Source organism: Mastacembelus armatus, chromosome 20, assembly GCF_900324485.2.
Source record: "Mastacembelus armatus chromosome 20, fMasArm1.2, whole genome shotgun sequence".
NCBI lineage: Eukaryota > Metazoa > Chordata > Actinopteri > Synbranchiformes > Mastacembelidae > Mastacembelus > Mastacembelus armatus.
Window position 1 is genome coordinate 11,535,245 of NC_046652.1, and position 17,103 is coordinate 11,552,347.

The 17,103-nt window shown below is 43.4% G+C and overlaps 1 protein-coding gene across 2 annotated transcripts in view; it reads left to right on the plus strand.

Moving 5' to 3' along the window:
- Positions 1-17,103, plus strand: part of gli3 (GLI family zinc finger 3) — an 86,478-nt gene that overhangs the window by 26,843 nt on the left and 42,532 nt on the right. For both annotated transcript variants that reach the window (XM_026292505.1, XM_026292506.2), the window contains one exon: positions 5,887-6,132. In XM_026292505.1, the coding sequence (XP_026148290.1) occupies positions 5,887-6,132 (246 nt within the window). The remainder of the gene's footprint in view (positions 1-5,886; positions 6,133-17,103) is intronic.

Here is a 17,103-nt window from a genome sequence, read left to right on the forward strand (position 1 = left end):
CATTCCTTAGATATCAAATGTCAAAAGTTAAATTAGCCTGCTAGCCTCAGATAGGAGTTAACATGCTTTTAAATGGGGCGGAGATTCCTGCCCCCTCTGGGATGGCAGGCAGGTGCCTTTGAAGTGTCTAATTATCCAGCTCCTGGTAAGTGCTGGCTAACTATCTTAATGGGGGCCTCTGTGTTTCAGTGCAGTGTACACTTTTATACTTAAACACATGGACGAGATTGTATGAGTATGCCTTTTAATGAAAATTGAAAAACAGGCAAAAAAGCTAATGCAAACATCATTTTTGAATTACTAATAGTTGTATTGAACAGGTTCATCCTATAAGATAATGTGGGAAATCTTCAAAGTAGCATTTTGGAACATGTTTGATGAGCTTGAAATTTCTGTATTATTTTTTCTATTTTATCCTAACTATTGTCTCTGTGTTTCTTTGCTTTGGCTGAATATCAATTTCTCTTGGCGAGCTCCCCCTAATCTGAGTGCCACAGACTTGGTCCGGATCACTCTGGGTCAGAAGTGGGATTCCAATGCTGAGGCCCAGTGGAAAGCTGGCCCACTCCGGTCCAGAGGGCACTGTGCCCAGATTTACCCTAAAAGACTCACTTTCCTCAATGGACTTATTTCTGCCCTCATCTGCCCTGGCACATAATCATTTTATATTGTTACAGAGGACAGTCTGAATAACTAACAGGTTATGGCTGATCATAGTTGGCTTATGTCTGAAGCAATGCCAATACTAATATAGTGTATAAGCCAATCAGAGGACTAAATGCCATTTTTTTTGCTTTGAAGTCTTGATCAAATGCATCTCTTGGTGTTTGATTCCTCAAAGAATGAAGCTCAAGGTGCCCTTTGAGTGAAAAACCTTAAAAGCCATATAACTATCCATGGTCAAAAACGCATCAGTGCACATTTTACAGTCAGGGCTTTCAGCTCTCTCACTCCAATGCTCATTGCTCCCTCACAATGTGGCCCTGATGAAATGGTAGTGGGGTTTCAGGGCTCTATGGTGGGCCTGTGCCCCTAATGGGTGAATAAGGGGTAGCAAGGGGGATGCATAGGCTTCAGCAAGACACACCCCTGCTGTGAGGCTGATTTGAGGTGAGCGCAGTGAAGAAGGAAGGAGTCAAGCAGGCTTTGATTTGCCCCTCCCCAACCCCCGGGGTCTGGAGGCTGGGACTGCAAGATGCTGATCTCTGGGTGCGTCCCAGCAGACCCCCGGCGGCATAGAGTGCAGGCTGGGCCATGGAGCTGCTGGGGGTTGGGGCATGGGCTGCCGAGAGCCAAATTGAGATGTGGGAGCCATCGAATTTGCCTAGATGAATATTGAAGAGGGTATTTGTGTGTGCTGTGCAGGAAATCTGCAGCTGACAATAGACTACTAACCAGGAGAGGGAACAGACTGACCTTACCATGCGTCTCTCTGCAGTTCACCCAAACATCATTCGCATGGTGATTATTAAATAACGTACCACCATGGACTCACTGGATTCACGTAGAGAAGGGATGAGCGCAAAGTTAGAGGCAGTGAACTTTATTTTTGCTAAAGTTCTGCATAGCCCTGTCAGATATTTTGCCTGGGGACTGCTGACTCTTCTGCTCACAGATATCATGGTAATGACCTGATTCTGTCTTCTGACATTGAAAAGATTTGTTTGCCAAGGACTTTCTTGAATGTCACCTTTTTAGGGAGCTACAGGAAGCTCCATTAGCACTGTGACATAATGTAGAACTGAACTCTGTTGTAGGGAAGTCACCAAGCTCCTTGTGGTACCGGGCCCGTCTGCCAAAAAGTTGATCAGAAAAATATCTCACACAATTGCAGTAATCCCCTGTGCTCTTGTTGTGTTGGGTTTGGTGGAGTTTGAATGGTCTCTGTCTCTTTCTCTCTCGCTCCCCTGTCTTTCAGTCTTCGCTAATCGTGAATGATTCCCTGTGTCTATAGTGCCAATGCCAGTGCCGGTGAATCAGGTACATAAGCCTAAGCCGCTTGGAGAGGTGCTCTTATTAAACTCTAGCCAGCTGGTGGAATTTTTCTTCCCCTGCTCATTGTTAATTGGGGAGTCTTGCGTCTTTCCCTAGAGTTGATTTGCAAGAGAAAGAAAAAAGGAGCAGGAGATTATTGCACAGGAGGAGTGGAGCTTTGAAGAAGTGTTTTGTGATTTCACTGTATGTCCTCCACTCCTCTGCCTCCTATTCAGTCTCTGTGTGCTTCCCAGCCAAAAACTGTTTGTGCCTCTGACAACAAGTGCTGGGAGAAGTTCGAAGGTGGAACACAGCATATGTCTGCCTTTGGCTTAGAGGTACAACACCACCTCCTCTGATGTTCAGGCTTTTAGGAAAGCGATGGGGGGAAAGTGTGGCACTGTGCAATGGCCCTTTGTGCACCCACAAAACATACATGTCTCGACTTTAGAGACTCTGACTGAGTTCAGGCTGGAGGGCAAATCAGATGAGTAAGAGTAAAACGTGGATTGGCATTTGGAGGAACGGCAATCCTTGTTCTTAACCCCTTCCTCTAGAAAATACCTTGAAAAACAACAAGTCAGGCATTTTGTTTCACTTTTCATTTCTTTGAATTGGTTGGGTACCCTTAACTTTAGCACCCCTTGTCCTAGAGCCCAACTCTTGGAGGACTTGGCCCCAGTCCATATCTCATTATTTCTTTTAAAATTTCATTTTGTCATTGCATCCAAGCTCTCTTTTATATCACCATGTTAAAGGCCATGCATAGGGTTTTCTCTGAAGGTATTTGAACCAGAGTTTTACAATAGAGACCCCAGACAAGAGGAAAAAGAGAGAATCCTAGGCTTTAGGATTTAATGAGTGGCTTGCTGAGGGTGAAAGATGGATAGAAAGAAAGTGAGGGAGAGCAAGAGTGAGTGCATTTGTAGAGGGTTAGAAAGAGAGGAGAAAGAATAGTAAGGGGGGAAAGAATGCAGGACTGGAGCACCAGGTACCATTATAGTGGCAGAGAAAGCTCCTGAAATACTAGAGCTGGGGCGTGTGCTGTGATCAGGATGGCAGTGAGCACAATTACCTTCTTTTCAAATCCTTCAGTGACACTGCGGGAGGAAGGAGGACTTTGAAACTTGAAAGGCAGCAGCTCGCTTTCAACCTCAAACGCGAGCAGGAAAGGGCTCTGAAATTTGTTCAGTGCTCCCCATCCACCATTAGCTTGTTTCTTCCTCTCGCCTCCAGGCATTTAAGCTCTTTTTGAAAAGATGTTAAGAAATTCAATCACCATAGAGCGAGAGTGGGATAGTTCTTTTTTTTTTCTGTTTTTTGAGAGGCATGCTTTCCTCTGGTCCACAGAGGACCGGCCTGCTGCTTTTGTGTTGGACTGAATAGCCCTGCAAACTGGTAGAGGACTTGATGCGGCAACCATGGGAAAAGAGAGGGAAATAAAAGAGGAATGAAAAATGAGGGAGGGAAAAAGGGAAAGGGTCTGTTGGGCGGATGGTCAGAGTTAAAGAAGTGTTGCAGGTTAAACTTTTCAAAGTTGCACGTGTTTACCTGTGTCAGCTCTGTCTTCATTAACCAGTTTTTGACAGATACCTGACACGTTATAAGGATAGAAAAAGTTTCCAACATCAAGTACAAACAACACAGAAGAAAACTTAAGACTTGTGGATGTCATCAACCATAGTCCGAGGGGTCAGTTGACCATTGTGCTGCTGTTTGTTTAACCATTTAAAGTGCTGCAAAGTGAAGTAATAAAGCTCCTTAAGGTGGTATATAGTAGAATAATAAACCCTCTAGTGGGCATGGTGACTGGAGGGGGATGGTGGCACTGTGACACTACTGTGATTGAACTATTAGTCGCTTGACCTCCCTTGGAGGATAGACGCATATCTGAATAGCAGGCAGGGTCACTGGAGAAGGAGAAAAAAGCAAGTGCAAGAACAAGAAAGTTAGGTAAAGACTGTAACAAAGATAGGTTCAAACACTTAAATATAGTAATGAATATATATATATATATATATATATATATATATATATATATATGTGTGTGTATATGTATTTATTTATTTATTTTTAAATAAAGCAGTTCCACCTCAATAGTTTATTTGTAAGTTTATCAAAATATACTTCAGTTTTAGTGCCCAGTGGTCTCCTAACTGCTACACTATCTAAAGCTATTTATGCATCTATTTATAAAACATTAAATATCAGTATGAAAGTAAGAAAATGAACTCATAAATATGTAGACAGTTTTTACTTTCTCAGATGTAATGAAAGAGCTGAACGAAGCCTGCGCTACACACAGCTACATGCTCTCTACCCTTAGCAGTGCTTGCTCCCAGTATAGTTTACAGTCTTGACTTCTTTAAATCCATGTCAGGAGATGAACCCAATTCCAAAATCCCTTTATGTTAATATTGCGCTTTGCAAGAGCCGACCTATTAATCCAGCTTTAACCGTATAAGTGCTATTATTCCCTTAATAAGATCACTGGCTGTGCAGTATAGGATTAAATACTTATATCATAACTGACACTGTCATTTCCTGAGGATGAGAGCAGCTTGCCTCTCTGGCAGTCAGTTTCGCATTAAGAATCCTTGAATCTGCTGCCAGTGCTGCGCTCGGGCACAGCTGGCCTGAACACAGGTAATGCATGTGGGAGAGTGAGGGGAATAAAAGCAGAACCAGTGGGTTGCTCCTTCTGCTCTCTGAAGCTCATCCTTTCTTTCTGTTTCTCACTCTTCTGACTGCTTCTGGTTCTCTGTGAAGTGGTAGAGCATTATGGTGGTCCTCTTCAATGCTTGGGGTAGTGCTCTTTAATCTACCCCTCTCCCCTCTGTTTTTAATTAGCAGATGGAGGCAGCTGGGCTGAGTACATAGTGGGAGATCCTTGTACTGCTAGGCTGCTAATACTACAGTACCTCTGGCGCCAGAGCAGTTGCCAGGTTCTCAGTGAGCAACATTAACATAAGAAAGAGCATTGACCAGTCCCCTCAGCAGTAAAATCATAATTACATTTAACCAGGGTTAAACATGAAGACAACTTTGTTTACATGTTTACACTTTATAATATGTCAATCTGACACTGTTTATTCAATTTAAAGCAAACAGCATCCTCAGAATCTTCTTGCTTATCACTGCACCTCAGACTTTCATAGTTAGTCTGTATAGTGTAATACTCCTGACAAGAATAGTACCAGGATTGGAGACTATAGATGACCCTTTCAGATGTGATTTCAGAGGTCATGGCAAGGGTCAAGGGTCATGTATTTGGGTGGAGGTCAGCCCTTGAACTCAACTCCACAATTACTGCCTTTTTCTAGTATAACTTTATGAGCTCATTCCTAATGTTACCTCCTAATGTTTCTGAGGGAGGGTGGAGTTGATACAACCCATGACAGTGGTTAATGGGAAGCTTGGAACACAGGCAGAAAGTCTGCATTGCATCCTCCGTTTCACTAGGAAAATGAAGAGACAGACCTGAATTCAAGTACAGACTTTTGTGAAAAGCTGCCTCAACTGTGTGAAATGAGGAGGTTGGGATTTTTTTCATGGTGTGCTCATACAATGTTTCACATCTGGCCCTGTGGAAGGCTAACCCTATAACGCCCAGTAGATGTTAGGTGCACAAAGATGATCTCCTACTCCTCCCTTTACCCATTCCTACATGAGCTGACTTCTTCACCATGTATATGTGTGTTCGTAACATGTGTGTGTTCATCTTTGTGTATACTTTTGTGTGAATGTGAGAGAGAATGAGAACGTGTATGAAACGTAACCAGGAAGGGAAAGAGATTCTCATACCTGGTCCCAACTTTTATTCTATTATCTGCGAATAATAAATCTTACAGCACCCCCCAAATATCTAACACCAGATTCTCCTCTTCTCCCTCCCTCTATCTACCCTTGCAGAAGACGAGAGTTCAGGCACGCCTTACCACCGTGAGAGGCGCAACGCTATTAGCGCTCAAGCCCCGACCCCTGCTGCACCTGATAGGAGTGTAAATGAAGAGCCCTCCACCTCTACAGATGAACGGCCCTCTCTGCTCAAGAAGGAGCTGCATGGTTCCCTGCCCCACCTGGCCGACCACACCCTGCCATACCGAGGCACTCTGTTCGCTATGGACCCCCGCAATGGCTACCTAGACTCACACTATCGTAAGTCAATTAGCCACAGAATGGTTGGTGTTTCTTCATTTTTAAAGTGAAAAACTTGTAGGTCTTTATAAAGTTAAGAAACTACACAGCTCAAGGGCATGATTGCAGCACCCCAAACACTGAGGCCAAGTTGTCTCTATACAGTAGGTAAGAAGCAGAACTGCCAGATGCTTGATTAAATCTGACAGATTAGCCTCTATTGCACTTGATCCTGCCCGTCCACACACAGACACACACACACGCGCGCGCACTTGTGAAGACATGCACGCACACTTGCCTTGTTTTGTGCCTGGGAAGTTAGTATGGAGAATGGCCAGCAGTGCTTCTTAATTCCCTCATTAGGGGCCTGTCTGAACATAGTACTCCACTTTCTCTCATCAACACACACTTCAAAGCCCCAAAGCAGCGTAGAGTCAAACCTCACCACCCCCTAGTCTGCCTCTCTCTCTCTGGGACTCTGAGAGTGTGTGAGAGAAAGGCAGCAAGAGACAGGGAGAGAAAGAAAGAGACTAATGGAGTTGAGGTTTCGGGGATTGAGGTGAAGGGAGAGCTGTGGCATGAGTGAGTTACTGAAGATAATGTGAAAAACGGTGAGATAGATGGTAGTAGTTAGATGAAAGTGAAGGTGTGTGTGTATGTGGAAAGAGAGAACAGGAGATAGATGATTGGGGAGTAAGAGGTTTATTGGGAGGTTAATTCAGTGGCCACTGTAGCCAGGACTTAGCCTGCAGACAAGGATTTGATGTGATAGCTTGTTTAGTTTTGTTAAATTGGCTCTGAAATGAGGCAGACAGAGTGGGACGGAGTGATTTAAATCCATTGGCAATAATGAAAAGTCCAGCGGACCCCAACCTTATACTGTAACTCTTTTTATTCAACTACTCCATTAGTTACTGCTCACTTGCACTTGGGTGCCTGGGAGTCACCAAGGTGCCTCTTTAAGGGAAAGGTTACTTAAATCCAGGCAATAGTGCTGTGGAAGGACCCTTCAGGGTAGAATATTACTGCCCATTACATCCTGACCTAACTCAGCAACACTGCCACTTCTCATTTGATGCTTGTGTGTGGGTATGTTTGAAGGAGATCTGGTGGTTCCAGACCACTAAAGCCTTGGGGTAGGAGTAGGGAAAGGGTGGGTGGGGGGTCACTGTGAGGGTTAGGGTCATGTGGAAAAGTCACAATCTGAAATGGAGAGTTCAAAAGCAACCGGAAAAGTCAAAAGGGGCATAGATCTTCAAGAGGCTTTTTTTGTGCACTGGGACTCAAGAGGGTGGATGACTGCAATCATACAAAGCAGAGTAGAGCACTGCACTGGGATGCTTGCTGGGAAACTGTTGGTTTGGTGCACAGAGATTTTATTTTTCTGCACTGTTTCTTCTACATTTTAGTATCAAATTCTTAGTGTTCAGTCTTGAAATAAACAGTGGATCAACAACAAACTAATCTACAGCAATAATTGTCTTAAATTTACCAAACAAAAATGGTAGTTAAATACAGTTTGTTTGGCAATACTGGCATTCTTTTTTATTGCAGTGAATTAAATACATAAAGGTTTTCAAACATCTTTAAACATCTTGGGCTCTGACAAAATGGGATTAGTAGGTTTTTTTCACTTTTTTTTTTTTTTATTATACTTGTCATTTTATATTTATTGTTCATTATTGATTTATTAAACATTCACAGAATAACTGATTTTGAAAACAATAGTTTCAATAGAAGATGGTGATATCTATACAAAAAATTAAGACCTGATCGAATACCAGTGCTATAAAGAGTAATGCATGTTTTGATTTAAAAAGACAAAGTTTGAATGGCTTCTAGTGTTTTTTATTGATCTTCTCTGTCAGTTCTTTAATTCTGACTCTACCCAAGTAGACCTATGATCTGAGATGAGAGCCTCATCTGGCCCCAGGTGTTGTGGACACAGGGTGTCCCTAAAGACAGCAGCCCCATTCTGTCTGATTGGACCCAGTACCAGAGCTCAATCCCCATGAGCTCCAGCAGTCTGAGGGTCAGCAGAACGAAAGGGTTCCCCTAAAATGCTCCCCCCTCTACTGCTCATCTGCTATGAGACAGAAGCCTGTATTGTCTTTTCCCACTTCTATGCTACAAGGTGTAAAACCATTGGCTCCTGTTCTGGTTTCTGGGTTTATACACTTGTGGGCACACACATTTACACATGCACACACACACATGCAGACACACACACACACACACGGCCCTTACTCTACCAGTGGTAGCCCCACTCTATGAGGGCTTTGTCACCTCCTAAATTCATTCCAGGTGTGTGCATGTGTGTGTGTGTTTGTGATGGAGAGGGGGCCCTAAGCCTTTGTGCTGTGCTTGCACTGCACGCCACACCATGCAGCAGACAGCCAGGTAAATCCGATTACTCTTAGTGCTGGTGTGTGTCAGTGCTTAATGTGCCTAAATGCGACAGCACCTGCAGCCTCCCCACACCTGGTTGTTGACGTGGTGGCGAAGCTCTGGGAGGCGTGGGAGTTGAACAATGAGAAGATAGCAAGAAGGGTTTATCGTCAGGGGTCTGTGCTCTGGGTAAATCTCTCCTATTCACCCGGAGTTGTGATCTCCCACTTCTCTTATGTCCATGGCCAAAGATTGTGTTTACTTTGGTTTTCACACCCACTTCAGTGCAGAGAAGAGGAGGCACTAAGGAAACATTTCCCCTTTTGTTAGCATTAGCTAATTGTGGTGATGACGGCGTCTTAGCAGCTTTTCTTAGGCAAACACTGGATAAGAGTCCATATCCTTCTTACCACCACACTAATACATGGGGCTTTGCTGTGGGATAAGATGAAAGGATTGAGATGAGGATTAATGAGGAAGAAGTCTTTTTTTTAAATCTTAATTGTGTAGAAGTGTGAATGGGATGCATGGTGTTGACATCTGTTTACATTGAGCAGCGATTAGTCGGTCAGTGGTCCTGCAGCAACAGTGAGCCCACTTGCTGGTGAAGCAAGCGAGGGGATCGTCATCTTTAGAGTGTCTCTTCTCAAACCCTTGCTGTTCTTTGCCAAACTAAACGCATCCACAGAGGGAATTACTGCATTTCCTTTTCACTGGCTTTTTTTTTTTTTTTTGGGAAATATGAAGACTACACTGATACACCCAAGAATGCTTAATGAATGGGAGGCGACTAGAGCAAAAGCAATTCCTCAAGCAGACAATGCTAAGTATCTTGGCTCTCTTCTGTTACTGTGATACCGCAGGTCATTGACAGGAGCAGAACAGACACATTTTGCATTTTTCTAGGCATTGATGGCTGCCTATCAGTCCAATAGTCTTAACTTAGTTAGCTCCTCGAAAAACCTTGCCTGGATATAGTTGCTGTGGCATAATCCCCACACCAAAGCCTTGCTGTCCTTGACTGATCTTAGAAACCAAGACTGCTAAGCCACAGGCAGTGGAGGTATGAATCTCTTGGGTGAAGAATTCCTTCATATATATCACAGTAACCCTATTCTCTGAGCCTGGCCAAAGGTGACTGCCGCTTGGATCATAGTGACCCTGTTCTATGGGGGTGCTAGAGGGAACACTGAGCTATAGTGTAAAATTTGGCTCAGGGTTTTGTGGCGTGGTGGGCTGGTGATCGGTTAAAGTCTAAACTGCTGTGCTGAGCTGATCTCAGGTCTACTGGGCCGTAGCATGCAAGCTGCTGCCCCAGTGTCAGTCTGTCTGCCTCAATATCAAAATGCAGCTGACCACTGAACTGAATGAGCTGGCTGTCGCCAAGCTGAACGTGATCTGCACAGCAATGGCCATTGACTCTATACAGTTAATTACCGTGCTTGGTCGTTCAGTTCATATGGACCTTTCCACATGTCTTGAAAGAGTAAGAACAGCAAAAAGAGAGCAAAAAATGTTTTCAAGGGGAAAAAAAAGAGTACAAACAGCATTTGTTTTAAAATTATGCTGAACAAACTTTCAGGCCTCTTGCTGTTTTAAACGTGACAAGTACTGGCTGACATACAGGTTCAAACGTCGTCTCCAGTGAACTGTGGAGCACACAGGAGAGCCTGGGGTGAGAAGACATGTGCCTGTTTCAAGGATAAGTGTTTGTCTTTGTGATAGTTTCAATATTGGTCGTTGAGTGTGGTGGCACGGTGTAGTCCCACAGCAGTGTGCCGGCACAGAGAAGCCTGGGGCACACTGCAGGCAACGGAGAGGGATCCCTTCCATCCACCTCCTTTCATCAAGAAAGAAAAACATGGGCCTGTGCTCTGCTGTGGCCCCTTGGTCCAGCACACCAGGGATAATCAGATGATCCCCTTTTATACAGCTTATTAGAGGCATTTCATGCTGTAAGATAGGCCATATTCTCACATGTATGTGCCCCTTTGTAGCGCTTGGTGATTTAAGGGGGTTAAGCAGAGTTGAAGTGCTTTGAGAAGACACTTTCATACCATCTTAAGGTCATGCGGAGCTCTTACCACAAAGCTGATGCATGTGAAGTGAATATCAGCATAATGGCAGTTCTTATTAACAATGACGAGATTAAATGTGAAAGGGTCTAAAGAAGAATTAAGAAGAATTTCCAGAGAACTGAAGATGTTCAAAGAAGAATACTCTGCATTTCTTGGTATCATTGTAGCAACATCTGTCAGCGTGTTTTACTTTTTTCAAATGACATTGGTTAATCAGTCAAGTCGCAGATGCAAGTAAGAACAATAGCACTTTGCTGACATTGTGAGGGCTTAAAATGAAGATTTACTGGATCTTGGTCCCTCCAAAAGGAGAATGATCTGCAACAAATGCCACTGGCAACAATAACATTAAGACACTATACTGTAAAAACAAGACGACTACATGCTCATGGGGGCTCCTCAGCTAAGTGCTTAAAGCCACGGTATCTTGAGCCTTTTCTCTCCCTGCTTTAGTTACCCTGTAGTCTCAAGTAGGATAATCACCTCAGTGTGCTCTGGGAGTATCAGAGTTATTTCTAGCCTTTCTACATGTTAGTTTCCTGTGCGTCCAAATCTCATTGCTCTTCTTTGTGTTTGCATTTGTCTCACATACTGGCAAAGATAAGTGCCCTTATCCCTCGAGGAGTCAACAACCCTCATCTTAACTCCCATCTCTGGATGGTCACGAGTATGTACCGTTATACAAGAAGAGGAGACTGATGAACACATTATAATTAAAATGTTTCCAGCAGCCTGGCAAAACATAAGATATCACTGGAGAAAAGGGAGGGATGAAGGGAGTCCGAGTGTGTAAATGAGAGAGGCGGTTAAGAAAAAAAAGAGAGTGAGAGTGGAGAGAAAGGAGAAGGAGGTGTAACAAAGCAGAAAATGAAGAGAGACATAAAAGAATGGGAGCTCGAGGAGGTCAGGGCCATCACAGGCTTTAGTGTTGCCTTCAAAGATGCCTGGGACAGGTGGCAGCTCCAGACAATCTCACACCACAGAGCAGCATCCTCTCAGGAGGAGATAAGGGATTCCTCCATCCAGGCATCTTCCTCCTCCCACCTCTCCTTCAGTCACTTATACCCACCCCTACCCCCCCACTTGTATCTCGGGGTTCTCCCAGACATGCTGCTTTGATGTAGCTCAGTGTGAGCAGGCAGCTGTAGGCCACGGGGCTGCAGCAGTGCTGCTGGGCCACTGGGCCGTTGGACCACTGGGAGCCGACTCAAGCGCGGCTCAATCAGTGGGGCTCTCTGGTGCCCCTCACTTTCAGGTCTCATTAAAGCGCTCCGGCAGGGTTAATCCTCTTTAAGGTTTACATGGGCCCCAGTTTGTCTCTCTGCCCAGGCTGAGCAAACCCCTGGGCGCCACCTGCGTGACAAAGACTCAAATCACTGTGACACAAGTTCCCTCTGTATGTTGCCTTACTCCTTCACTCCTGTTGTATCCTCTCCTCTCTTTTCTTCTTTCTCTATGGGCTGCACTTGACTTCCCAAGTTCATTCTGCCTCTTCTTTCCATCCTTTCCCTTGATAGTACCTAGGCCCTGTTGTAAATCTTTCAGGATTATTTGGCTGGAATTTGTTGACAGAGGTGCAGTAAATGGATTACAACTTTGTCCTTGTTTTGGGATGCTGTGAGAAGGGAAAGGGGAGAGATCAGGAGGATGCGCTTTGAATAACGAGAGAGGCAAAGAAAAACAGATAGAAGAAGAGTGGGATTAACCGAAAGAATTAGGAAGACAATGCAAGAGTAAGAGAGAGGGTGAAATAGAGGGTAAGGTGACAGCAAAGCAAGAAGCACAGTGAGTGGAAAAGGAAGAGATTCAAAGTGTTCCAGATGTTGTTGCACTTGTAAAATTAATTGGTCCAGAGGTGTCGACCCCTGTCAGCCCCACAGAGACCAGCAGCCATTTGTCTGATTATTGTGACACTGGGCTTTGTCTTTGTTCTGCAACACACTGTTTCCTCTGTTAGCCCAAATAATGGCCAAGGACCTCTAGGGCCCTGAGGCTGCTGAAAGCCTTTATAGGTTTGTTGGATGCAGACTTTCAACACAGGGGGAAATACCATTTGAGAGACTGGACTTGAGGTTTTGAATGTTTATAAACTTAAAATCATGCATGCATGAACATTTTCCAAAGGTTATAACAAGTTATAGATTCGTTTCCACTGGTTAATTCTAACACCAGATGCTTTTGGAGGCTTTTTGACTCGAGGCCTGAGATCAGTCACCCAGATCATTTTGTTGCCAGTTATGAACTCAACGTTTTGTGATAGATTTTCACAGACTGAGATTCCTGGTTTTCAAACTGCAATTTTTGTTAATGCAGAAGAGGTGTGCTGCACAGTGTTACTACAATGCAGGTGTATTATTCTCAGTTGCTATCACACAACCACATGGAGTAATCAGCACTGTGAATGATATGACATTAACTCGTACATATTATCAGAACACCATGTGTTTTCTATGATACAGGCATATAAAGGAGGTAAAACAAATTTTTGACAGAATTTTTTTCTATGTTGACTACGATTCTTAAATTAAGATCTCAAAAAAATCAAATCCAAAGCAGCCTTCCCCATGAGTTAACCTGAGGTTTAAATCAACTCCCTTTTCTCTAAGACATATCATGGTATAAAAAAAAGACATAGAGATATAGATATAGAGGGGCAGAGAGGTTCAGCGCAGTGTTTCAGCTACTAAACTGCTGTATAAATCTCTCCTCAGCTGAGTGGAGGAGAGGAGACTGGAAGGTGGGGTAGGGTAGAGAGGATGCTGAAGTAAAGGCAGAGGGCCAACACATAGAGCTTTGTTCTGTTCCCCAGCTTATCCCAATCTGGGGAAATTCACCAAATGTAGGAGATAGATTGGTGCTCCGCAGAGGCCTCATGAAATAACCTTTATTCCCTGATCCACACTGGAATACAGGGAGGAAGGGAGGTGGGGAAGGGAAGAAAAACGGGCAGTGGCTGGGGTTGGATGGTCCTTCAGCCCCCTGAAAGAGCTCTATGTGTGCTTAGCTCCACTCTCTAGCAAGACAAGAGTCTTTGTGCTGGCGGGCGATTTGTTGGCTTGTAAAGCGTCTTGCAGATGCCGCAGCTCCATTAAGATATTTGTGTGACTTATGGAGAAGGGAGGGAGTAGAAGAGATAACTACTAGCCACTTGGAGCACAGCCTGCATCTTGATCTTCATCATTCTGGTGCCTGACTTCAATGGATTGGATCTATGTTTTACAGAGAACAGTCATCTGTAAAAACTAAACTTTAAGATAAGGTTTGGCAGGGTATTGTTGCATGTCATATTTCTGATGTATGAGCACTGGGAAGCCTTGGTTAAAAGAAAAATGATCCTGTACTTAACTTTGTAAATATTGGTGCAAAGAGATAACCTGCTTGAACATTAAGTCCCAGTGCAAATATGCATAGACTTGTAGAGCCTTAAAGACCAAAGGTGGGCATTGACGGACTTGTTCAGTCTAGACAAACAAATTACTTCTGACAGAGTAGTGATGGAATGTATACTTCAACACTGGGCCTGTTATCGTGCATAGCTGATGTTTCTCTTTTTGCCACTCACTTTCTTTTCTCTGTTCTGTTTTTCCACCATGTAAATTACTTTTACACACAGCAAGACTGTTTGTGTTTAAGGGTGTGAGAGCAATTGCGCAAGAGAGACACAGAAAGCAAAAACGGAGGACACGGCATCAGAGAAAAAAAGAAATCTATTGATTTAAAGAGGAAGGGCAGAGTGTGATCTGCCAGCTCGCGTATATGATGAATGGCAGAGAAATTGGCAAGCCAACACGTAGCATTCTTCTGTTATTTAACCTCGTTCCATGTTTTCTTCTTCTCCTCTCTCACTCTCTACCATGCTGAATAAAAGCAGGTTTTATTTTATCTTTCTCTGTTAGAGATGCTAGTGCTTAAGCGCTGCGTACAGTACAGAAAGCTCTGTGCAGCAAGAACATTAGGCTAATTTATACAGTGGTAATTAGGCCATTAGACCTGAAACAATCTGGGACCTGTAATTAAGCAAAGCGCTCCAAAAGTCAACAGCAACTCCCATTGAGCTTAGCTAAACAGTCTCCGAAAGTGTTATTTACATGTCCAAACAGCTTGAGGCCTCGGTGTAAGCAAACATGATGAGAGATGGGGTGTGAAGGGAAAGTGATCATAAGGGAAATTTGCCTTCACAAGAGAGCCAGCTTCCAAACAACTTGTGCTGATTTTTTATCTCCATCTCTGTCTTCATCCACAGGATAATGGAAGGAAATTAGGACCATAAGTCATAAATCATGTTGTTTAGGTACACACTAAATACTCAAATCATGCTTGTCTGCAGATACAACATGTATATTCTTACTCAAAGACAAATTGCCTTTAATAATAAACTGTGTGCAATATTAAAATTAATTTTGTGATAATTGCTTTTTTTTCTAATTTATGACAGACTAATAGATTTCTTTTGTATGAAGCAAAATAGTGAGTGCAGAATAAAGGTCTTGCTCTTTCATTCTGAGCTATTGAACCTGATGTTAATCATTGATGTTTTCAAAATGAATACTTTTAAATGTATTTATAGCCATGCTAAGTCACTAGTTCCCAACTTGGGGGTTGAGATTCCTCCAAGGGATAACAAAAACAAGTCTCAGCAGTTGCATGATTATCAGGATAGATGAAAGGAGAAAAAAACCATAGTTCTGCAACTCAAAATATGAACTCCTTTGATCAAATCTTTACATTTTTTTTTGTAGAATGCTGGACAAATTCACCTCCTCAGGCCTCAACAATTATTCAAACCTGAGAAGCTAAAAAAACACAGTTTTACAAGCTCTTTGGGTAATTTGAAAGATTGGTGAAAACTGTTCCAAATATCTGGAGGTGAAATCTTGTGAAATCAACACAGTCCTGAGTTGTTTACCAACTCAGGACTGTGTAGTTCTTTTTTGTTCAATACAGCCATGTACATTTGCTTATATCCTCTTCCCAAATGGAGCAATGCAAGTTGCACACACATGCACTTGCAAGCATGCAAAATAGACAAAGACTGGAGCCGTTTTCACACACTCTGCAACTCGTTGCAACGTTATGGTGTATCTGCGGGCCTTTCTGCAGTTGAGCGTGCCTGAGCAGTGAGATCATGAGCGGTGAGAGAGGTGGCATAATGAAATCTGGCAGTCACAGCCCCGGCACAGGCTTCACATGTTCCACATTAGCAATTCACAAACCTCGGGAGCAGGTCCCAGCAGCCCTTTCCTCACTCCGCCTTAGTCGCTTATGACAATCTGTCACTGGCTCTTTGTGCTCTTGCAGCAGTGCATCGATGAGAAGTGCAGTGTTTATGGAAGAATGTTTCATCCTCAGCTACGAGTGACACTCTGTTAGAGCAGATTCAGTGAACCCTCACCAGAGGAGAGGAGGAGCTCAGGTTTAGCTGTCACAGCAATAAACTCACAATGCTGAGTTGACAACAAAAGGGAAAGAGAAATTGTTTGTGTATTATCAAAACCCAAATCAGGATTGGGAGTGACAGCTCAAATTTTCTTAAAGTATCATATCACATATGTTCCAATGCACAGTGATGATCCTTTGTCGTAAAACTTTCATTATGAAAAGAGATTAACCAGTAAGGATATTGCAAATTATGTGCTGTAGGCTTTATCCTCCCCTTGTCCTCCCCTCTCTTTTGAAATTATTCAAGTGTCCAATAAAAGACAAGGCAATTACCATAATGAAGAGGAAGCTGGCTTTTGGTCCTGAGCACGGTGTGTTTGTGTTGAATTAGAATTAATGAGCCTGGTCAAAGTTTGCCTCTAATTGCCCTTTCATTAAGACCCATTTGTAATCATGTCTTAATGACTTCCATCTCTTCTTAAAAAAAAAAAAAAAAAAAAAAATGTAAACCCAAAATGAAAACCACCGCTCTGAAGAGTTGCACTGGAGTCTACAAAGAGGTCTGAAGAGCTGATACATTAGCACGGAACTGGAAATATTACATTTCAAAACCTTCATCTCAAAGTTTGCAAACTATGCTGAACTGTGGTCCTACAGTTGCGGTTTACCATATGCAACTGGGACAACGCCGTCATGATTACACTTTCTTTAGGAATGCTGAAGCTGCTGTGGTGTGTGGCCACAGCGGCAAGGTAAAATTGTGACATGCATGTTAGCTCTCCATGTGCCTTCCAAGTACACTGTGCATTAGAAGACAAGAATACCCCTGAATATCCAGAAGAGCAGGGGCAATTTAGTCCCAGAGTAAACAGTAAGGAGTCCCTACAGGAAACACTTGAGATGGATTGCAGGATGGAGTCTCTCCCCCTCTCCCCTTCGCCCTCTGTTCTTTGTGACTGTATACATTCTCTCCAGTGACACAGGGCTGTTTGCTTTGCTAATGGAGAGCTGCACTGGCACAAAAGAGGTGGCAGGTTTTATTTAGATAGGGCCGTGGTAAAGTAAACTTCTGAGTTGGATTTAAATAAACCTTTGTGGAACGGTTTTGCCAGATGGCAAAGTCATGGGCCACAGCGAGAGAAGGGAG